This window comes from Danio rerio, chromosome 4 (genome assembly GCF_052040795.2).
Source record: "Danio rerio strain M-AB ecotype USA chromosome 4, GRCz13ab, whole genome shotgun sequence".
Classification (NCBI taxonomy): Eukaryota; Metazoa; Chordata; class Actinopteri; order Cypriniformes; family Danionidae; genus Danio; species Danio rerio.
In genome coordinates, this window is record NC_141024.2 from 58,654,973 (window position 1) to 58,674,016 (window position 19,044).

The following is a 19,044-nucleotide window of genomic DNA, read 5'->3' on the forward strand; positions in this document are numbered from 1 at the left end:
TATACAGGTTACAACCATAATAGTTAAATTTATTCTATTTCACTTATTGTTGGTTTCAAAATTTATTTAACATTTTATTTAATTTGTTAATTTTGTATTTATTCTGTTAATATTTAACATTTAATTTTTAAGAATTTTTATTCCATGTTCATTACTGTTTTGTTGACCATTGTTAAATAAATATTGCATTAATAAATGTCCTTGACTTTTAAGTCCACTTTGTGTCGATTTCTGTTTGTATTTAACGTTTTATTAACATTGTTTATTTATATTGTTAATACTGTATTATTAATAACTAATTTATTATTTTCACATTTTCTACTCTATATTCATTACTGTTCTGTTGACAATTGTTAGATAAATAATGCATATATAAATAACTGACTACTTGACTTTTAATTCCATATACACTATGCACACTATATACACACACATATATATATATGTATATATGTGTGTGTGTGTGTGTGTGTACATTATATACTCTATGACATTTCTATAGATCATTTGTACATCAAAATACAGAACAATAATAACCATAAGCATAACAATGCTACAACAACTACTAAATAGTGACACATTCAAGTTAGTATGCTTTATTTTTCATGAAAGAATGTCAAAAAACACAAGAATAAAGCGCTTAGGCATATTTTATTTACCTTGGAGCATTACACATTTAAACAGTTAGTTTATTGAGTAATAATTAACCAATAACAATAAAGCGTCTTTAGCTGGATTCGAACCCCGGTCTTGGTGAGCACCTGCAATAGAAATCAATGTAACTCAAATTGCGTTGTTTTAACACAGAACAGTATAACTATGCGTGACGTAAAGCAGGTGCAGGGAAGGCGTGACGTAAAGCAGGTGCAGGGAAGGCGTGTCCGGGAAGCTTAGAATTCGCCCTTTCCTTTCTTCGTTTTTTCCCCCTCTTCTTCCCTTTCTTTCTTCCCCCCTTTCTTCCCTTCTTCCCCTTCTTTGTTGGACGATTGTTCCCCAGCTTCGGCGCAGCGCCTTAGACCACTCAGCCATCCTGACATGCTTACCTGGCCTGAGCTGTCTCCCAGGACGCACACCACAGCACCGTGACGTGGAAGCTGTTGTTCCACATCCTGCCCAAATCCAGCAGTCTGCCTCGTTGGCGCAGTAGGCAGCGCGTCAGTCTCATAATCTGAAGGTCGTGAGTTCGAGCCTCACACGGGGCAGCGTGGTACCTTTTGGCACACGGGAGCGCTTAAATGACTGGGCGGCGTTTTTTATCCACTTCCATGTGGTTCATGCTTACCGGGAGCAAAAAATGCTACAGCTTCTCTGGAGGGCAGGAGGCGTGAAGTTCCAAGAACATTTCCTGAGTCTGAAGCAATGATGGCAAGATGCTCCCATTCCCGTCAAGTAAATGCTTGACGTTCAGCGTGAATCTGTCAAATGTCATGACTTGACGTTGTACAAGGATTTGACGAAAAGTCCTGCGAATCATGTTGCCTTAAAATCAATAGCATCCCAGGACATTCCACTACATGGCATTCCAAGACAGTTCTTTCGATCCCCTTTCAGTGCACTTGCATTAAAGCAAGTGCACTGAAAGGGCAAGTCCATTGTTTTGTTCACATGCTTTTCCGAGTTGCTGTGGACAATGCCTTAATCGCAAACGCCTTAAAATTTGCAGTTTAAAGTGCCTATTAGGGTTGCCAGGGACATTACTACGCTGCATGAACTTTGGCGCAAAGAGGTTGATGCGGCGCTTTGTCACTTGGATATGGCGCCAGAGATTTAAAGACTTGAGCCTGAACGTTTAGCCAAAGGTTTTGTTTGTCAGAAGTGGGACTTGAAACCGCACCACTAGGGGAGAATGCAACCAGAACACAGCACCTTACACTGCTCAGCCATCCTGACATGCTTGCTTTGCCTGAGCTGTCTCCTAGAACACACACCACAGCACAGTGACTTTGGCACAAAGAGATTGATGCAGCGCTTTGTCAGTGTTACTTTATCACTCAGACATGGCGCCAGAGAGTTAAAGACTTACGCCTGAATACATAGCCAAAGGTTGGGGATTGTCAGAAGTGGGATTTGAACCATGGAAGCTGTTGTTCCACATCCTGCCCAGCTCCAGCAGTCCGCCTCGTTGGCGCAGTATGCAGCGCGTCAGTCTCATAATGTCGAGGTCGTGAGTTCAAGCCTCACATGGAGCAGGGTGGTATGTTTTGGCACATGGGAGCGCTTGCATGACTGGGCGGCGTTTTTTATCCACTTCCATGTGGTTCATGCTTACCGGGAGCAAAAAATGCTACAGCTTCTCTGGAGGGCAGGAGGCGTGAAGTTCCAAGAACATTTACTGAGTCTGAAGCAATGATGGCAAGATGCTCCCATTCCTGTCAAGTAATTGCTTGACGTTCAGCGTGAATCTGTCAAATGTCATGACTTGACGTTGTACAAGAATTTGACGAAAAGTCCTGCGAATCATATTGCCTTAAAATCAACAGCATTCCAGGACATTCCACTACATGGCATTCCTAGACAGTTCTTTCGATCCCCTTTCGGTGCACTTGCATTACAGCCCTCGTCCATTGTTTAGTTCACATGCTTTTCCAAGTTGCTGTGGACAATGCCTTAATAGCAAACTACTTAAAATTTGCAGTTTAAAGTGCCTATTAGGGTTGCCAGGGACATTACTACGCTGCATGAACTTTGGCGCAAAGAGGTTGATGCGGCACTTTGTCACTTGGATAGAGAGGGTGCTCGCAGCAGAGCCATTTGAGCAGAGCTGAGCTCCAGCAAAGGGGAGCATGAGCTCTCACTCCTCCTCCTGTAAGCTGTTTTAATGCGTACACCAACCCCACCCCTAACCCTACCCCCAGTGACATCACTCGTTGAAGAAGTGCAAAAAAGGAGGAGCTCAAGCTCTCCCTCGCTGGAGCTCAGCTCGCCCAAATGGCTCTGCAGCGAGCACCACTTGCTTGGATATGGCGCCAGAGATTTAAAGACTTGAGCCTGAACGTTTAGCCAAAGGATTGGTTTGTCAAAAGTGGGATTTGAAACGTCACCTCCAGGGGAGACCGACCTGAACGCAGCGCCTTAGACCACTCGGCCATCCTGACATGCCTACCTGGCCTGAGCTGTCTCCCAGGACGCACACTGCAGCACCGTGACATGGAAGCTGTTGTTCCACATCCTGCCCAACTCCAACTGTCCGCCTCGTTGGCGCAGTAGGCAGCGCGTCAGTCTCATAATCTGAAGGTCGTGAGTTCGAGCCTCACACGGGGCAGGGTGGTACCTTTTGGCACACGGGAGCGCTTACATGACTGGGCGACGTTTTTATCCACTTCCATGTGGTTCATGCTTACTGGGAGCAAAAAATGCTACAGCTTCTCTGGAGGGCAGGAGGCGTGAAGTACCAAGAACATTTCCTGAGTCTGAAGCAATGATGGCAAGATGCTCCCATTCCTGTCAAGTAATTGCTTGACGTTCAGCGTGAATCAGTCAAATGTCATGACATGACATTGTACAAGGATTTGACGAAAAGTCCTGCGAATCATATTGCCTTAAAATCAATAGCATCCCAGGACATTCCACTACATGGCATTCCACGACAGTTCTTTCGATCCCTTTTCGGTGCACTTGCATTAAAGCCCTCATCCATTGTTTTGTTCACATGCTTTTCCGAGTTGCTGTGGACAATGCCTTAATCGCAAACGCCTTAAAATTTGCAGTTTAAAGTGCCTATTAGGGTTGCCAGGGACATTACTACGCTGCAAGAACTTTGGCACAAAGAGGTTGATGCGGCGCTTTGTCACATGGATATGGCGCCAGAGATTTAAAGACTTGAGCCTTAACGTTTAGCCAAAGGTTTTATTTGTCAGAAGTGGGATTTGAAACCACGCCTCGAGGGGAGACTGCTACCTGAACGCAGCGCCTTAGACCACTCAGCCATCCTGACATGCTTTCCAGGCCTGAGCTGTCTCCCAGGACGCACACCACAGCACCGTGACATGGAAGCTGTTGTTCCACATCCTGCCCTAATCCAGCAGTCCGCCTCGTTGGCGCAGTAGGCAGCGCGTTAGTCTCATAATCTGAAGGTCGTGAGTTCGAGCCTCACACGGGGCAGGGTGGTACCTTTTGGCACACGGGAGCGCTTAAATGACTGGGCGGCATTTTTTATCCACTTCCATGTGGTTCATGCTTACCGGGAGCAAAAAATGCTACAGCTTCTTTGGAGGGCAGGAGGCGTGAAGTTCCAAGAACATTTCCTGAGTCTGAAGCAATGATGGCAAGATGCTCCCATTCCTGTCAAGTAAATGCTTGACGTTCAGCGTGAATCAGTCAAATGTCATGACTTGACGTTGTACAAGGATTTGACGAAAAGTCCTGCGAATCATGTTGCCTTAAAATCAATAGCATCCCAGGACATTCCACTACATGGCATTCCAAGACAGTTCTTTCGATCCCCTTTAAGTGCACTTGCATTAAAGCAAGTGCATTAAAGCCCTCGTCCATTGTTTTGTTCACATGCTTTTCCGAGTTTCTGTGGACAATGACTTACTCGCAAACGACTTAAAACTTGCAGTTTGAAGTGCCTATTAGGGTTGCCAGGGACATTACTAGGCTGCATGAACTTTGGCGCAAAGAGGTTGATCCGGCGCTTTGTCAGTGTTACTGTATCACTTGGACATGGCGCCAGAGATTTAAAGACTTAAGCCTGAACGTTTAGCCAAAGGTTTTGTTTGTCAGAAGTGGGATTTGAAACCACACCTCCAGGGGAGACTGCGACTTGAACACAGCAACTTACACAGCTCAACCATCCTGACATGCATGCATGGCCTGAGCTGTCTCCTAGGACCCCCACCGCAGCACAGCGTAATGGAAGCTGGTGTGTCACAGCTTGCCAATCTGCTGCAGTCCGCCTCGTTGGCGCAGTAGGCAGCGCGTCAGTCTCATAATCTAAAGGTCGTGAGTTCGAGCCTCACACAGGGCAGGGTGGTAACTTTTGGTACACGGGAGCGCTTAGATGACTGGGCAGCATTTATTATTCCCTTCAATACGGTCCATGCTACCCGGGAGCAAAAGATGCTACAGCTTCTTTGGAGGGCAGGCAGCGTGAAGTTCCAAGAACATTTCCTGAGTCTGAAGCAATGATGGCAAGATGCTCCCATTCCTGACACGTAATCACTTAACGTTCTGTGTGGATCTGTCAAATGTCATTATTTGACGTTGTACAAGGATTTGACGAAAAGTCCTGCAAATCCTCTTGCCTTAAAAATCAACAGCATCCCAGGACATTCCACTACATGGCATTCCAAGACAGTTCTTTTGATCTCCTTTCAGTGCACTTGCATTAAAGCCCTCGACCATTGTTTTGTTCACATGCTTTTACGAGTTGCTGTGGACAATGCTTTGATCGCAAACACCTTAAAACTTGCAGTGCCCTGGGACACTGCTACGCTTCATGAACTTTGGCGCAAAGAGATTGATGCAGCACTTTGTCAGTGTAACTGTATCACTCGGACATGCCAGGTCGTGCCAGAGAGTTAAAGACGTGTGCCTAAACGCATAGCCAAAAGTTGGGTTTGTCAGAAGTGGGACTCACACCCTTGCCTCCAGGGGAGACTGCGACCGGAACACAGCACCTTAGACCGCTCTGCCATACTGACATGCTTGTATGGCCTGAGCTGTCTCCTAGGACCCACATCGCAGCACAGTGACATGGAAGCTGGTGTGTCACAGCCTGCCCAGCTCCTGCAATCTGCCTCGTTGGCGCAGTAGGCAGCACGTCAGTCTTATAATCTGAAGGTCACATGCTTTTCCGAGTTGCTTTGAACAATGCCTTAATCGCAAATGCCTTAAAACTCGCAGTCTAAAGTGCCCATTAGGGTTGCCAGGGACACTGCTACTCTGCATGAACTTTGGCGCAAAGAGGTTGATGCAGCGCTTTGTCAGTGTCACTGTATCATTCGGACATGGCGCCTAGGGCTGTAATAATACACAATATGAAATCGAAATCGCGAATCTACGATCCTGTGTCGCGTTGTGATAAAGGAGATTCGCGACACACCCCGTGACTACCTTTCCAATAACGTCACGCGTGCCTGCAAAAGTTGAGCTAGTTAAAGAGGAACGTGAGGAAACAATTTTTTTTTCACTCGACATTACGAGCACTGCTCCATTTATGCCCTTGCAATATGCGTTTAGCCGGGAGAGCTCGCACGGAGCTCTTAGTAAGGGACCGTCTGAATGTGTCAGGAATATCAAAAACAAAATTAACGTAACCCCGCTTGACAATAGACAATGGCAGAAACATTGCCAATGCTGTCAAAGCGGCCGGATTTTCACAGCATATACGATGCTTTGCTCACACTGTTAATGTGGCTGCACAGAGAGGGATGGGCGTTCACCAGATGTCCCGACTCCACAGAGTAAGGAAAGTTGTCACGTTTTTCACTGCAATGTTGAAATGATGGTGTTTCTGAAGAATTTTCAACTTTTTGGTTTTCTTGAGAGAAATAAGTTGTTTATTTGTTAAATGTTTACTTGACTTGTGGTTTGAAGCACAGGCATTAAGCCTCAGTGTGAAACAGTAGCCTAAAGGTAAGTGAATTATAACAGCGCAAACTTTTCTGTAACCGTGCTTTGCGATTTCTGTTTGACCCTTTGGGAGTGCTGACTGACAGGTGAGTGATGCGTGAGGTCAGGAAACACGACGAAGCTTTCAGTTAAGATGAACACAGTTTCTATCGTTATACTTTATTTAGAGATAAAGGTAAATGGCTCTGCATATAATCACTCTATCTTGCTGGAGTTTATAGCAGTTTCGCTTTACTTCAGGACGCATTAATGCCGCTCTGAAGGTCTAATCGCTGTTTTAAGTTATCCAGAGCTGTATGAATGTACAAATCTTGAATATCACGATATTATTAAATATTACAATTGTAACAACACAGACAGCAACACCTTAGCACAATCGATAACCAGCTGATTCAGTCGTTTCATAAGAGGACCGTGCTTCTTCTTTTTTCCTTGTCAACATAAAGGCAGAGAGGTGCGCCTTGTTTTCGGCCCCTTGTTCAACTGCAAGGCATACTTAATTTGCGGGACGATAACGTATAACCCGTGCCTACAGACACATTGCCAAAGAAGCAAAATAGAAGTAGAATATTGCTGTTTGATACAGACGTGTTGATGCTAAACCAGCACTGATGTTGACCTGGATCTGTAATAAACGCAACAAATAGGCTTTACTTTTTATTTTACAACTTATAAAGCATGTATGCACATTGATGCAATATCATATTTAAACAACAAAACTGTTTACAAAAAGTCAACATATGCGCGCGTTGTTGTTGTCTTTTCATCACGCAGCACGCGCACTTGAACCGCGAGGGAGAGAGAGGAAACCATATAGCAAGACATATTCTTTAAAATAATGATTTCTATTAAAAATGTAAAAGGTTTTGTGATTACAATAATAACAGCGGGGCATTAAATAAATGCATATTTTCCGTGAAGCGGGCAATTTGAGGAAGTCAGCTATTTTTATTTGACGGAAGAAAAAAACATATGATTGGAAAAAAACAGCCTATGCCGGTTATTAAAAAGAATCAGTCAGTACTTTTGTTTTGTAATATAAATTAATTATTTAATTGAAAATAATTTAGGGCATTCCTATTTATTTTATTCATTTTATTTAGATTATTCTGCTCTTCTGTGCTAAACACTGCAGGTGCATGAAGATGCTCTGTTGTTCTGTTCTGTTATTAATATGCTAGCATTTAAAAATAAATCTGTATTTTAAAATGCAATATTTAATGTGTCAGACACAAAAAAGACAAGTCAATTTGTTTAATATAAAATTAATAGTAATCTGACCAGTTAAACCTTAATAAGCGATTAATGAGCGGCGGTTGTCAGTTAACAAAATTAACGAAATGAGCATCCCTAGTGGCCATTTATTTAGTTTTTCTATGTAAGAGAACTTGATTGAAAAAGAATTTTCAACATGCTTGAACCATCTACACAATGGAGTTTAGTTCTGTTTGGTTTTTCAACAGTATTTTGTTACAAAGAAAACAAAAGTGATATAGCTTTGGCTATTTTTTTATTTTATATATTACTATTTATATTGTTAATAATTTGCATAGTTAATATTGTTTTTTGATGTTCAGTTTATAAAGATTTTTCAAATGTTATTTAATAAAAAATTTTTTTGAAAATCTTTTTTCCCACCCCACACGGAAAAAAAAAAATTGTGATACGAACCGAATCGTGGGTCAAAAATCGTGATACAAACCGAATCGTGGGTTTGGTGTATCGTTACAGCCCTATTGATTAGAGTAATTAAATGGTTTAAAGTTATTTGAAAGGTTGAAACAAAATCTGTTATCTTGTTATTTTTAAATCAACAGGAGCAGTTTAAATCAAGATTGGCAAATTTGCATCAACATCACCAAGACTGCTTTAACCGCTTTAACGAAGCAGAAAGTGAATTAAGACAAAAGACTTGCCCACAAAAATCAAAGCATTGTGAGTATTTAACCTAATTAATATATCATTATTTAAACCTACCACAAACTGCCATTTGGAGGTTTAATGGTGCATTTTCTTTTGATTTTTATATATTCATTTTAATCTTCATACTCTCCTGAACAGCGTTCATCACCTGCAACAGCAACACTCACATCATCTCCATCCTGTCCTGAGCAACCTACATCATGTGCAACTGCAACACTCATGACATCTTCATACTCTCCTGAGCAGCGTTTATCACCTGCAACAGCAACACTCAAAACATTCTGTTCAGCAAAGAGTCTATAATGAATTCTGTTTTGATTCTCCTTTTACTCTTACTTCATAAAAACATTTTACTACATGAAAAAAAAAAAAAAAGTTAACGGTACAATATTTCCATTGTGTTTTATTTGTTCTGGTCAGTGTATACATAATGCAACTTTGAAAATAGGTAATTACTGATTTATATTTAACCCATTTAATTAACTTTTTATAGTTTTTTTGTGATTGGCTAAAACATTCATTTAGATTTGGAAGTTTTGAGTGATTAAGGCAGACATTTTAAATATGCAAGCTTTTATTGAGCAATGTTGTTCTATAGATTTTAGATATTTCTTTAGGTAGTTTTGCCCAGATTAGTTTTGAATTAGGAAACTCAAGGTATCAGCACCAAATTATCTACTAATGAACGGGTCTGGATTGGATCCGGATAAGCTACTTCATCAATGGGTTCGGGTCTAGATTGGATCCGGGCCGGATGAGCTAGTCTATCAGCGGGTCTGGATCGGATCTGCGCCGGATGAGCTACTCTATCAGCGGGTCTGGATTGGATCCGAGCTGGATGAGCTACTCTATTAATGGGTCCGGATCGGTTCCGGATGAAGAGCTTTATTAGCGGATACGGGTAACGTCTGAAATGGGTCCGGAACGGATACAGAATTCTTATCCGTTCCGGATCCGTTGCGCTGTGCAAGTAGACTCCAGTACAGACCCATTTGCGGACCCGTTTCTGTTGCGGATCATGTAATACCTCCGGCGCGGATCTGTTCCGGAGTCATTTTGATATCTGGAAAACCTTTAGGCAGCAGTAAGCCTCACAAATACTTAAAATTGATTGACTTAAACTGCTTGAACTTTATTAAAACTGTTAGCACTAATATATTGTGTTAACTACACTTTGTTCATTTTGTGCTTTTGTTCCTTTGTTTATTGGTCTTAAAGATAAGCCTGCTGTGAAAAAATAGTTTCTCTGAGATTATGTGTTATGTAATCTTGTTAAAATTTATTTCTTAAAATAAAAGTATAGAAAAAAGTATCGTTCGAAACCGGTATCGAATTCAGGGTATCGGTATCGAACACTTTAGAACAATACACAGCCCTAGTCAAGTGATGTGATTTTGCAGGTCAGAGTTCACCAAGCTTGAACTTTGCAACGCAGTGAACTGCGAAACTTGATGCACAAACTTGGTTTCCGGTCTGACGCATTCACGTGCGTATGAATGGAAGTCTATGGGGGGAAAAGTCCAGTGTGACCGCAGCTTAAGTGCAAGTGAATAGTTTCTCTCCAGTGTGGCTCACCATGTGTAAATTAAAGGACGATGATCGGCTGAAACTCTTCCCACACTGAGGGCATGTGAATGGTTTCTCTCCAGTGTGGATACTCATGTGTCTATTAAAGTTTGATGATTGGCTGAAACTCTTCCCACAGTGAGTGCATGTGAATGGTTTCTCTCCAGTGTGGATCTTCATGTGTTGATTAAAATTTGATGATTGGCTGAAACTCTTCCCACACTGAGAGCATGTGAATGGTTTCTCTCCAGTGTGGATCCTCATGTGTTTATTAAAGTTTGATGATTGGCTGAAACTCTTCCCACAGTGAGTGCATGTGAATGGTTTCTCTCCAGTGTGGATCCTCATGTGTTTATTAAAGTTTGATGATTGGCTGAAACTCTTCCCACAGTAAGTGCATGTGAATGGTTTCTCTCCAGTGTGGATCCTCATGTGATGATTAAAGTGTGCTAATTGGCTGAAACTATTCCCACACTGAGTGCAAGTAAATGGTTTCTCTCCAGTGTGGATACTTATGTGTTGATTAAGGTGTGATGAGCAGCTGAAACTCTTCCCACACTGAGTGCATGTGAACGGTTTCTCTCCAGTGTGGATCCTCATGTGAATCTTAAGAATGTCTTTTCTTCCAAAACTCTTTCCACACTGAGTGCAGGTGAAACAATTATTGTCTCTCCTTTTAAAATCAGTCTGTAAATGAGTTTTTTCCTCAATTTTGACATGATGTTCCTCCTCTTTACTCCTCTCCTTCTCTTCAATTAGGTCTGAAAAAAAATAAAAAAAAACATTAGTTTTCATTAAGTCTTAAAAACTCTCATCAAAAGCTGAAAAGTGAAAAGACACTGGAAACGTTCGAGGTGACAGAAGTTACCCTTCGTTCCCCAAGGAGGGGAACGGAAGTGCTATAAGTGGATTTGATCTTGGGAAAATCCTCGAAATGGGAGGATTCGGTTCAGAAGCCGCTTGTCTGAAAGTGTATTGAACGGGCCAATGAAAGCAATGAATTGGCAGCGTAAGCTTGCGCAGGTGTGCTTCATTGCCAATTATCCCAGCATATAAGCACACCTGGAGCGAGCAAACGCCATCCTTTTAAGCTGAAGAGACTTTCTAACAGCTAAGGGACAGTCGTTATGGCGACGGAGTATAGGACTTCCGTTCCCCTCCTCGGGGAACGAAGTTTTACTTCTGTAACCTCGAATGTTCCCTGGCGGTTGGGGAACTTCAGTGCTATACAGTGGATTTGGTCTTTGGGAAAATCCACGTATGGGAGAACTATGAAAAACGCCATAATGACTGCACCTTTTCAACGCCCCCGATGAGGGGATAGTCAAGCAAGCGTGACGCACCCACATCATGGGAGGCGCGGTCTTCCAACGTGTCCCTGGCCCTAATTTATCTCCCTTCAACAGAAATTTTACGGATTTAGATATATTTTTTGGGAAGTCGTGTGCGTCTAGATGATTCTAGGAAAATACGACAGTACGTTGGGAAGCGTGCAATCCCGATAGGGAGGATGCTGCGGAGGCTATCCGCTACCCAAGGGGGGAGATAAAATGGCAGAATTACATATGGACTAGCCCTAAGAAGGGGGAGTGTGCATAGACAAAGAGGTTAGCGGAGAGGGAAGACACGGGTCCACCCAGAGGGGGGACTTAACCGTGGCGGAATAAGCATAGTCACCTAGCGGGGATCACACATAGCAGACACCTATACCCAAGATGCGGGCTGACCAGCGGGCAGACCAACAACGTAGTGGGCCAGCAAGTGACTCCTCTGCTGAGTCAGTGCTGGGGTCCACGGAGGAATCTGCAGGGCTCACCTGACGGGGAACTTTACTGACAGATAAAAGGGCACACGTATCTACGTGTTAGGGACAATGGCGCAGCAAGCGTGTTTCAACACCCTACTGAGTTGTTTCCTCAATCACCAAAGGGTTGCCTAATACCCTTGAGGAAACCGGCTCCACTCGCAGATTGTAAAACCTTGCAAATGTGTTGGGTGTCGCCCAGCCCGCAGCTCTACAAATGTCTGTTAGAGAGGCGCCGCGTGCACAAGCCCAAGAGGATGCAACGCGCCGAGTGGAGTGTGCACGCACTCCCGGGGGACACGGCTCACCTCTGCTCGAATAAGCGAGTGAAATGGCATCCAAAATCCAGTGGGATAATCTTTGTTTCGATACGGCACTTCCCTGCTGCCGACCGCCATAACAGACAAAGAGCTGCTCAGATGATCTAAAGTGCTAAGTACGGTCCACATAAATGTGCAGCGCGTGAACTGGACACAGTAAGGAAAGGGCTGGGTCTGCCTCCTCCGGGGGCAGCGCTTGCAGGTTCACTACCTGATCTCTAAAGGGGGTGGTAGGAACCTTGGGCACATAACCCGGGCGGGGTCTCAGGATAACGTGAGAGTAATCCGGCCCGAATTCCAGGCACGAGTCACTGACCGAAAATGCCTCCAGGTCCTCGACCCTCTTGATGGAGGCCAACGCGACCAGCAGAGCTGTCTTCAGTGACAGAAATCTTAGAGATACTGAATCGAGTGGCTCAAAGGGATCTGCTCGTAAACTTGTGAGAACGAGGGCGAGATCCCAAGAGGGCATGAGAGGGGGCGGGATGGATTAATTCGCCTAGCACCTCTGAGGAACCGGATGATTAGGTTGTGCTTTCCCACGGTGCCGCCAGCTACCGTGTTATGATAAGCGGAGATGGCCGCCACGTAAACCTTGAGAGTGGAGGGCGACAGCCTGCTGTCCAGCTTCTCTTGGAGAAAAGAGAGCACAACACTGATCTGGCAATTTCTGAGGTTTTCTCTGCGAGAGACACACCATGTAGTGAATAGACTTCGATTCAGGGCGTAGGGGCACCTCGTGGAGGGGGCACTAGCCTGAGTGATGGTATTAACCACGGCACTCGGTAGGTTACCCAAGTCTTCCTCACGTCTAGGGACTACACGTGGAGGTTCCAAAGATCGGGGCAAGGGTGCCAGATGGTGCCCTGTCGGCTAACAGCTGCCTGCTTTCGAGGTGTACGGCGCGCCCGGGGGCGGGGCAGCACTCGTTGACGGGCGCCCTCGGCGAGGAACAGCGGAGGTGGATGGCTCGGCGGGCGGAGCGGGCTTACGACCGCGCCGACAGATGACATTACCCATCGCATCTGACTGCTCTTTCACCGCCGGTGTCGCCGAACAGGCCAGCCTGGGATATGGGCGAGTCAAGAAAGCGAACTTTGTCAAAATTGCGCATATCGGCCAGGTCTAGCCAGAGGTGGCGTTCCTGAACCACAAGTGTAAACATCGTCCATCCCCAGTGCACACGCGGCGGACTTAGTAGTCCGAAGAGCATAGTCGGTTGTGGTGCGCAGCTCATGTAGTAAGCCTGGGTTAGACCCGCCCTCGTGCAGCTCGGCCAGCGCCTGCGCTTGGTAGCGCTGGTAGGTGGCCATCGCGTGCAAGGCGGAAGCAGCCTGGCCCGCAGCCTTATAAGCTCTGGCTCCGAGGGAGGCAGACAACCTACAGGCTTTGGACAGGAGACGGGGCGGACCCCGCCACGTAGGGGCGCCACGCGGACAAAGATTGACCGTGATAGCGCGTTCCACTGACGGGACGCCTCATACCCCCTGGCAGCTCCGCCGTCAAGGGCGGTGAGGGCGGAGGGACACGCAGCATGGGCTGAGAAAGTTGCCCTCCAAGACTGCGTGAGCCTACTGTGCACTTCCAGGAAGAAGGGGACCAGAGGCTTCGAAGGCTTCGCCTTCTGGTCCTCCACGTAGCACCCATCTAGTCGGTCCGGCCGTGGAGATGGGGGATGGACCAGCTCCAACCCCACGGCCGAAGCAGCCCGGGAAAGCACGGCTAACATGTCCGCTTCAGGATCCATTTTGACGGCGCTCACCTGCCCGTAGGCGATCTTAGTTGTGCAACGGTCATGGCATAGCAGTGACGACATGAACTGCCCGCGAGCACCACATTAACATGCTGGACCCCCAAACATGTAATGCAGTGATCGTGTCCATCATCCGGAGCCAGGAAACCCCGGCAACCAGAAACGCACAGTCGGAGCGCCATCCTGAAAAGGACGTGCTGCATGACTGTGTTGCTCTTTTAGGAAAGTTTGCAACAATACGCACCGCTCTGGAGGACCGGACCCAGCTCGACCGTCTGCCGCCGCGAAAACCCACTCTGTACCGGGAGACACTCGTTCGCTCTGAAGTCGCTGAACCAGCAAGAGGAACCCTCATCGACTCGATCAGAAAGTCTCTGAAGCGAAAAGGATGGCGTTTGCTCGCTCCAGGTGTGCTTATATCCTGGGATAATTGGCAATGAAGCACTCCTGCGCAAGCTTACGCTGCCAATTCATTGCTTTCATTGGCCCGTTCAATACTCTTTCAGACAAGCGGCTTTTGAACCGAATCCTCCCATACGTGGATTTTCCCAAGATCAAATCCACTTATAGCACTGAAGTTCCCCGACCGAAGGGGAACATTGGCTACACACACTGTAATTTTGATGCATATTAATGTAAAATAAATCAAATATTTTGTTCGGTCTATTAACGTGTACACATTTAAGCATATTCAATTCATCTTTATTTATCTAGTGCTTTTATAAGTTAAACTGTGTCAAAGCCGCTTAACATAGAAGTTTTAGTAAATTGAAACTGTCTGTCCAGTTTTCAGAGTTTTTACATAATTGATTATAAAAGTCATTTTGGTCACATTGATAAGACACAGATTTGAAAGCTGTAAATGCCCTGTTTTTTACTTGTATATATTCATAATTACAACAAAATGTTTTTTCTAAAATTTGTAATGTTGACAAGAAAACTTATTCATTCTGTGCTTGACTGGTAAACGCATCAGAAAAAAAAAAAAAGTTCGGGGGTAACAGCTAAACAAACTGCTGAATATTTGCCTCGCAGACATGAGACATACCTGTACAGCATCTACATAAAGGCTGGAATGTGCACCTTTCCCCCCTTGTGTGCTGTTGGGTTCATCCATTCTGGGGTGATTTTAAGGCTTAATTTGGCCAAAACTTTCTGTGTTTCAGCAAAAGGACTGATATTTGGGGACATCTTATTTTGGACATATATTGGGAAAATGCTTTGAAAAAAAAAAAACTCAGTACACTCTGTATATTGCAAAGCCATGACCGCAAATAATCATGCATTTATGATTGTTGGTGTTTTCTGTGATGACAGTCAACATTGTTTAATTGGTCTCCACCCATGGGACGGCAGAAAGGAAATGGGTGAGAGTATAAAGGAAGAGGAGAGTTGAAGAGGGCAGCATTATGTGGTGTGTGGAAGAAAGTGTGCTGTTCTGAAATCATTAGCATTTTTTTTTCATTTGAATTATAAGTGCTGAAAGTTTTGTATGGAAGTTTTTTCCTAACAAAATTAAAATGAAAATTCAAATGCTTAAAAGATCAAATGATAAATCAAATACTCAAACTATAAATCAAATCCTCAAACTGACATCGCAAATGATAAATCAAATCCTCAAACTGACATCGTAAATGGTGAATCAAAATGCTCAAACTATAAATCAAATCCTTAAACCGACATCGCAAATGGTGAATCAAATGCTCAAACAACTCCGCAAATGGTGAATCAAATCCTCAAACAGACATCGCAAATGATAAATCAAATGCAATTGAGGTGTCAATCAACCAGCATAGGCGGAGCTTTAAGGCGGAAGAGTTTGTTGTTGACAACTACCGGTAGCTCTATGACTTTTTCAAGGAGTTCAGATTTGGGTGCTGTTTTTGCTCCTAGCTTGAAGTAATCAATTACAGAACATTACTTTGATAATTTTATTATAGCATATTATAAATGAAATCCAAACATTGTAGTATAATATTAAGTAGGGGTCTGAAGAGATGCCAACTCCACGATACAAGATGAGACGCACGATTGGGTTCAGGGGAACGAGACAAGTCGATATTTTTACACTACTTTAAAGAAATTCTTAATGATGAGACATATTCATGGAATAGTCTTCAAATATATGAATGAAAAATAGATTTTTATTAAAATTAAAAAAAAAATTTAATCACAAATTGCAGAACAATTAAGGTGTTTGTTTTATACTTGTAATGAAGTCCTACACAATGGTAATAGATTAATTACGGCGTTTAAAAATCTGTTCTGCACTTCACTAAAGCAGCTTTCAGCACATCTCGCTCCGGTGAGAAAAAGCGGTGACTTTACACTCACACGGCCAACCGAGTGACATGCATCACAGAGGCCATGAGAGGGGTCTGGCTGCAGACCTGGTGCAGTGCAATCTGGGCTACATCCAATGCTTTTAATGGGCTCACCTAACCCCACCCCTAACCGTCACAGTCACTAGCTCCATTTAAGTGCATTGTGTCTGACATTGCATCGCTGAGTGATGCAATCTCAGCTTGCATCATAAAGGCTGTATCCAGATACTACTGGAGGCCAGCCTTGCAGGTGTATGCAAAGCACTTGATTTGCGGTTCAAATTCAATCCTGCTTCCAATCTTCAATGCTAAATTCACCCTCATGGTCAAGACAACTTTTTATCTTAATTTTACCGATTTAATCTCACGAGAACTCTGGACATCCTTAATATTAAGAGTTAATTTTAAGCTTGCTCGCGGCCCACCTGCAGGATTGCTGAGGCCCACTTGTAATAAGAGACTAATTATACATAAAAGAATGACAAATGACACAAGAACAAGAAAGAAACTGATTCCTGCCTTTCAATGAGTGCTTATGTGCGTTTAGGAGAACTAGGCAGCACACTCAGGGCTGCAAGATGGATTTAATTTAGTATTCTTATTATTAAAATATAACTGAATGAGGATCAAATTAATGAGTTGCTGTTTGAGAATGAAAATCAACCTGTTTGTTCCTGCAGATCTTCCTGTTTGACTGTGAATGTTTCTTCAATCTTCACATCTTCACTCTCCTCTTTAATAAACGCCATCTTTATAACAGTGTGGAGATCAGTCGCTTCAGCAGGAGTTTTTCTCTGTCTTTGGACACTTTATCCTGTTTAATATGAACAAAACAATAAAAATGTCCTGTTTAAAATAAATAAAACAATGAACAGAAACAAAATAACTTCTCTTCAACACTTGCTTCAACAGTTTCTTTATATGAGAGTAATTAACAAAAAGAAATCAGGTACGTCCATGCATAGAGGTAAAGTTGGTTTTATATTCGCACATTCAGACTTTCTCCTTAATAATATAATTTCATAAAAGTATTATTTGCAAACTCTAAATAGTGAAATCATATTAGCACTCAATGACTATCAAAGTACAACAATGTTCACAGTCAAATAAACAATGTCGTTTAGAAGTCATACGTGCATGCTAATTCAAATCGAATATTCAAAGTAACATGGTAAACAATTTAGAGACTTATAAATGAACGAATGTGTGAATATAAAACCAACTTTACCTCTATTGTCAGCTAGAAAGAATGAGCTGATTAAAACTCCGTTTCTCATACATAGTGATGTATATTTAGAATGGAATGACATTATGCTATTTAATCAATTAAACCTTCATTAAAACACCTACACGTTTATGTTTCTTTTGTTTATTCAAGAATAGAGGTAAAGTTGGTTTTATATTCGCACATTCAGACTTTCTCCTTAATAATATAATTTCATAATAGTATTATTTGCTAACTCTAAATAGCGAAATCATATTAGCACTCAATGATTATAATGACAAAGTACAACATTGGTCACAGTGAATTAAACAGTATTAATGTTGTTTTCAAGCCACACTTTTATGCTAATTCCGATCGAATATTCAAAGTAACAGTAAACAATATAGAGACTTCTAAATGAACGAATGTGCGAATATAAAACCACCTTTACCTCTATTATTCAAACAATTACCCTCATTACTGTAAGTAAAATAATACTACACAGTTAAGTGTTAAAATAATGTTGTCAACAGCAGCATTATGCATTAACAGCATAATTTAGCATCAGATGAAAAAAAGCCTGAAACTTTAATCAATCGCTTTATATAAGTGTAAACGCTTTAAAACAAACCTTTCTCCATCTGGATCCAGCGCAAGAGCGGCGCTGACTTATGACGTCACACCACGCCAAAATAAAAGTCTTTTTTTTGTTTTGCTTTTCTTGCCACTTGCTGTTGCAGTCATGACTTATTGATACATTTCTCCCTCGTTTTCCATTTTCTCTCCCCCTCTCTCTCTCTCACTCACACACACACACACACACACACACACACACATATATATATATATATATATATATATATATACAGTGTTGTGCAAGTTACTTCCAAACTGTAATACATTACAGATTACTGTTATTTAAATGTAATCCCTTACCTTACAATATTACTGTCTCAGAATTGTAATATGTTAAATTACTCTTATATTACTTCTTAGTTACTTTTACCAAAATAACTACAGAATTAGAACTTAACATTAAAAAATTATAATGTTCTATAATGAGGATTTTACATCCAGTAGAAAGTGATTTGATGTAGCCGAATGACTGACCTCTCCAGGCTACTAACAATATAGTATATAATTGGCAATGTGAAGGCTCAAGACAATGCAAGAAAGGATGACAGCCAGAATTACAAATGATCTGTTAAAAGTATGGTAGAGGTAAAGTGATTATCTGGCAATATCTGTGAATGGCTTGGCTATATTCATATTACACACAACAGGCCGATATGTAAACTCCAATGCCATGACAAAATGCAGATTTTGTTTCTTTTCTTATTGTTGCCATTATTGTATTTACTTTACATTCAAGTGGTTTACAACACAAAACCGTCCTGCACAAAGTGAGCATGATGAACAGCTTTCTCAGCTGTTTCTCATTCTTTCTAATGTTTGTGCACCGACTTCCTGTTTGTGGACAAAACTGCTTGCGAGCTCTCACATACGCTGCTCGCGCACAAATTCTCACGATCTCTCAAATATGCACTGCTCACGCACAAGTTTTCTTGCGTGCT

General features: G+C 42.8%; 1 protein-coding gene and 3 non-coding genes across 4 annotated transcripts; 3 read left to right on the plus strand and 1 right to left on the minus strand.

Annotated features, from left to right (window-relative positions):
* Positions 1 to 632: 632 nt before the first annotated feature.
* Positions 633 to 18,130, minus strand: LOC137490879 (uncharacterized). Its single transcript, XM_087249386.2, has 3 exons — positions 18,102 to 18,130; positions 16,931 to 17,080; positions 633 to 10,826 (listed from the first exon to the last, which is right to left on the minus strand). The coding sequence occupies exons 2-3, from the start codon at positions 17,013 to 17,015 to the stop codon at positions 10,036 to 10,038; spliced, it is 876 nt and encodes a 291-aa protein (XP_087105512.1). The 5' UTR covers positions 17,016 to 17,080; positions 18,102 to 18,130; the 3' UTR covers positions 633 to 10,035.
* trnam-cau (transfer RNA methionine (anticodon CAU)) lies at positions 1,130 to 1,202 on the plus strand. The gene has a single exon. It is a non-coding gene; the product is annotated as a tRNA-Met (tRNA).
* On the plus strand, positions 3,190 to 3,262 carry trnam-cau (transfer RNA methionine (anticodon CAU)). The gene has a single exon. It is a non-coding gene; the product is annotated as a tRNA-Met (tRNA).
* trnam-cau (transfer RNA methionine (anticodon CAU)) lies at positions 4,029 to 4,101 on the plus strand. Its single transcript has one exon. It is a non-coding gene; the product is annotated as a tRNA-Met (tRNA).
* Positions 18,131 to 19,044: the final 914 nt, after the last annotated feature.

Bases quoted from the DNA above. Each gene is read 5' to 3' on its own strand.
- LOC137490879 (XM_087249386.2), bottom strand. From the start codon at position 17,015: ATGGCGTTTATTAAAGAGGAGAGTGAAGATGTGAAGATTGAAGAAACA. The intron at 10,827-16,930 runs GTTGATTTTCAT...ATTTTTTTTCAG, and splicing joins AGATCTGCAGGAACAAACAG to ACCTAATTGAAGAGAAGGAG.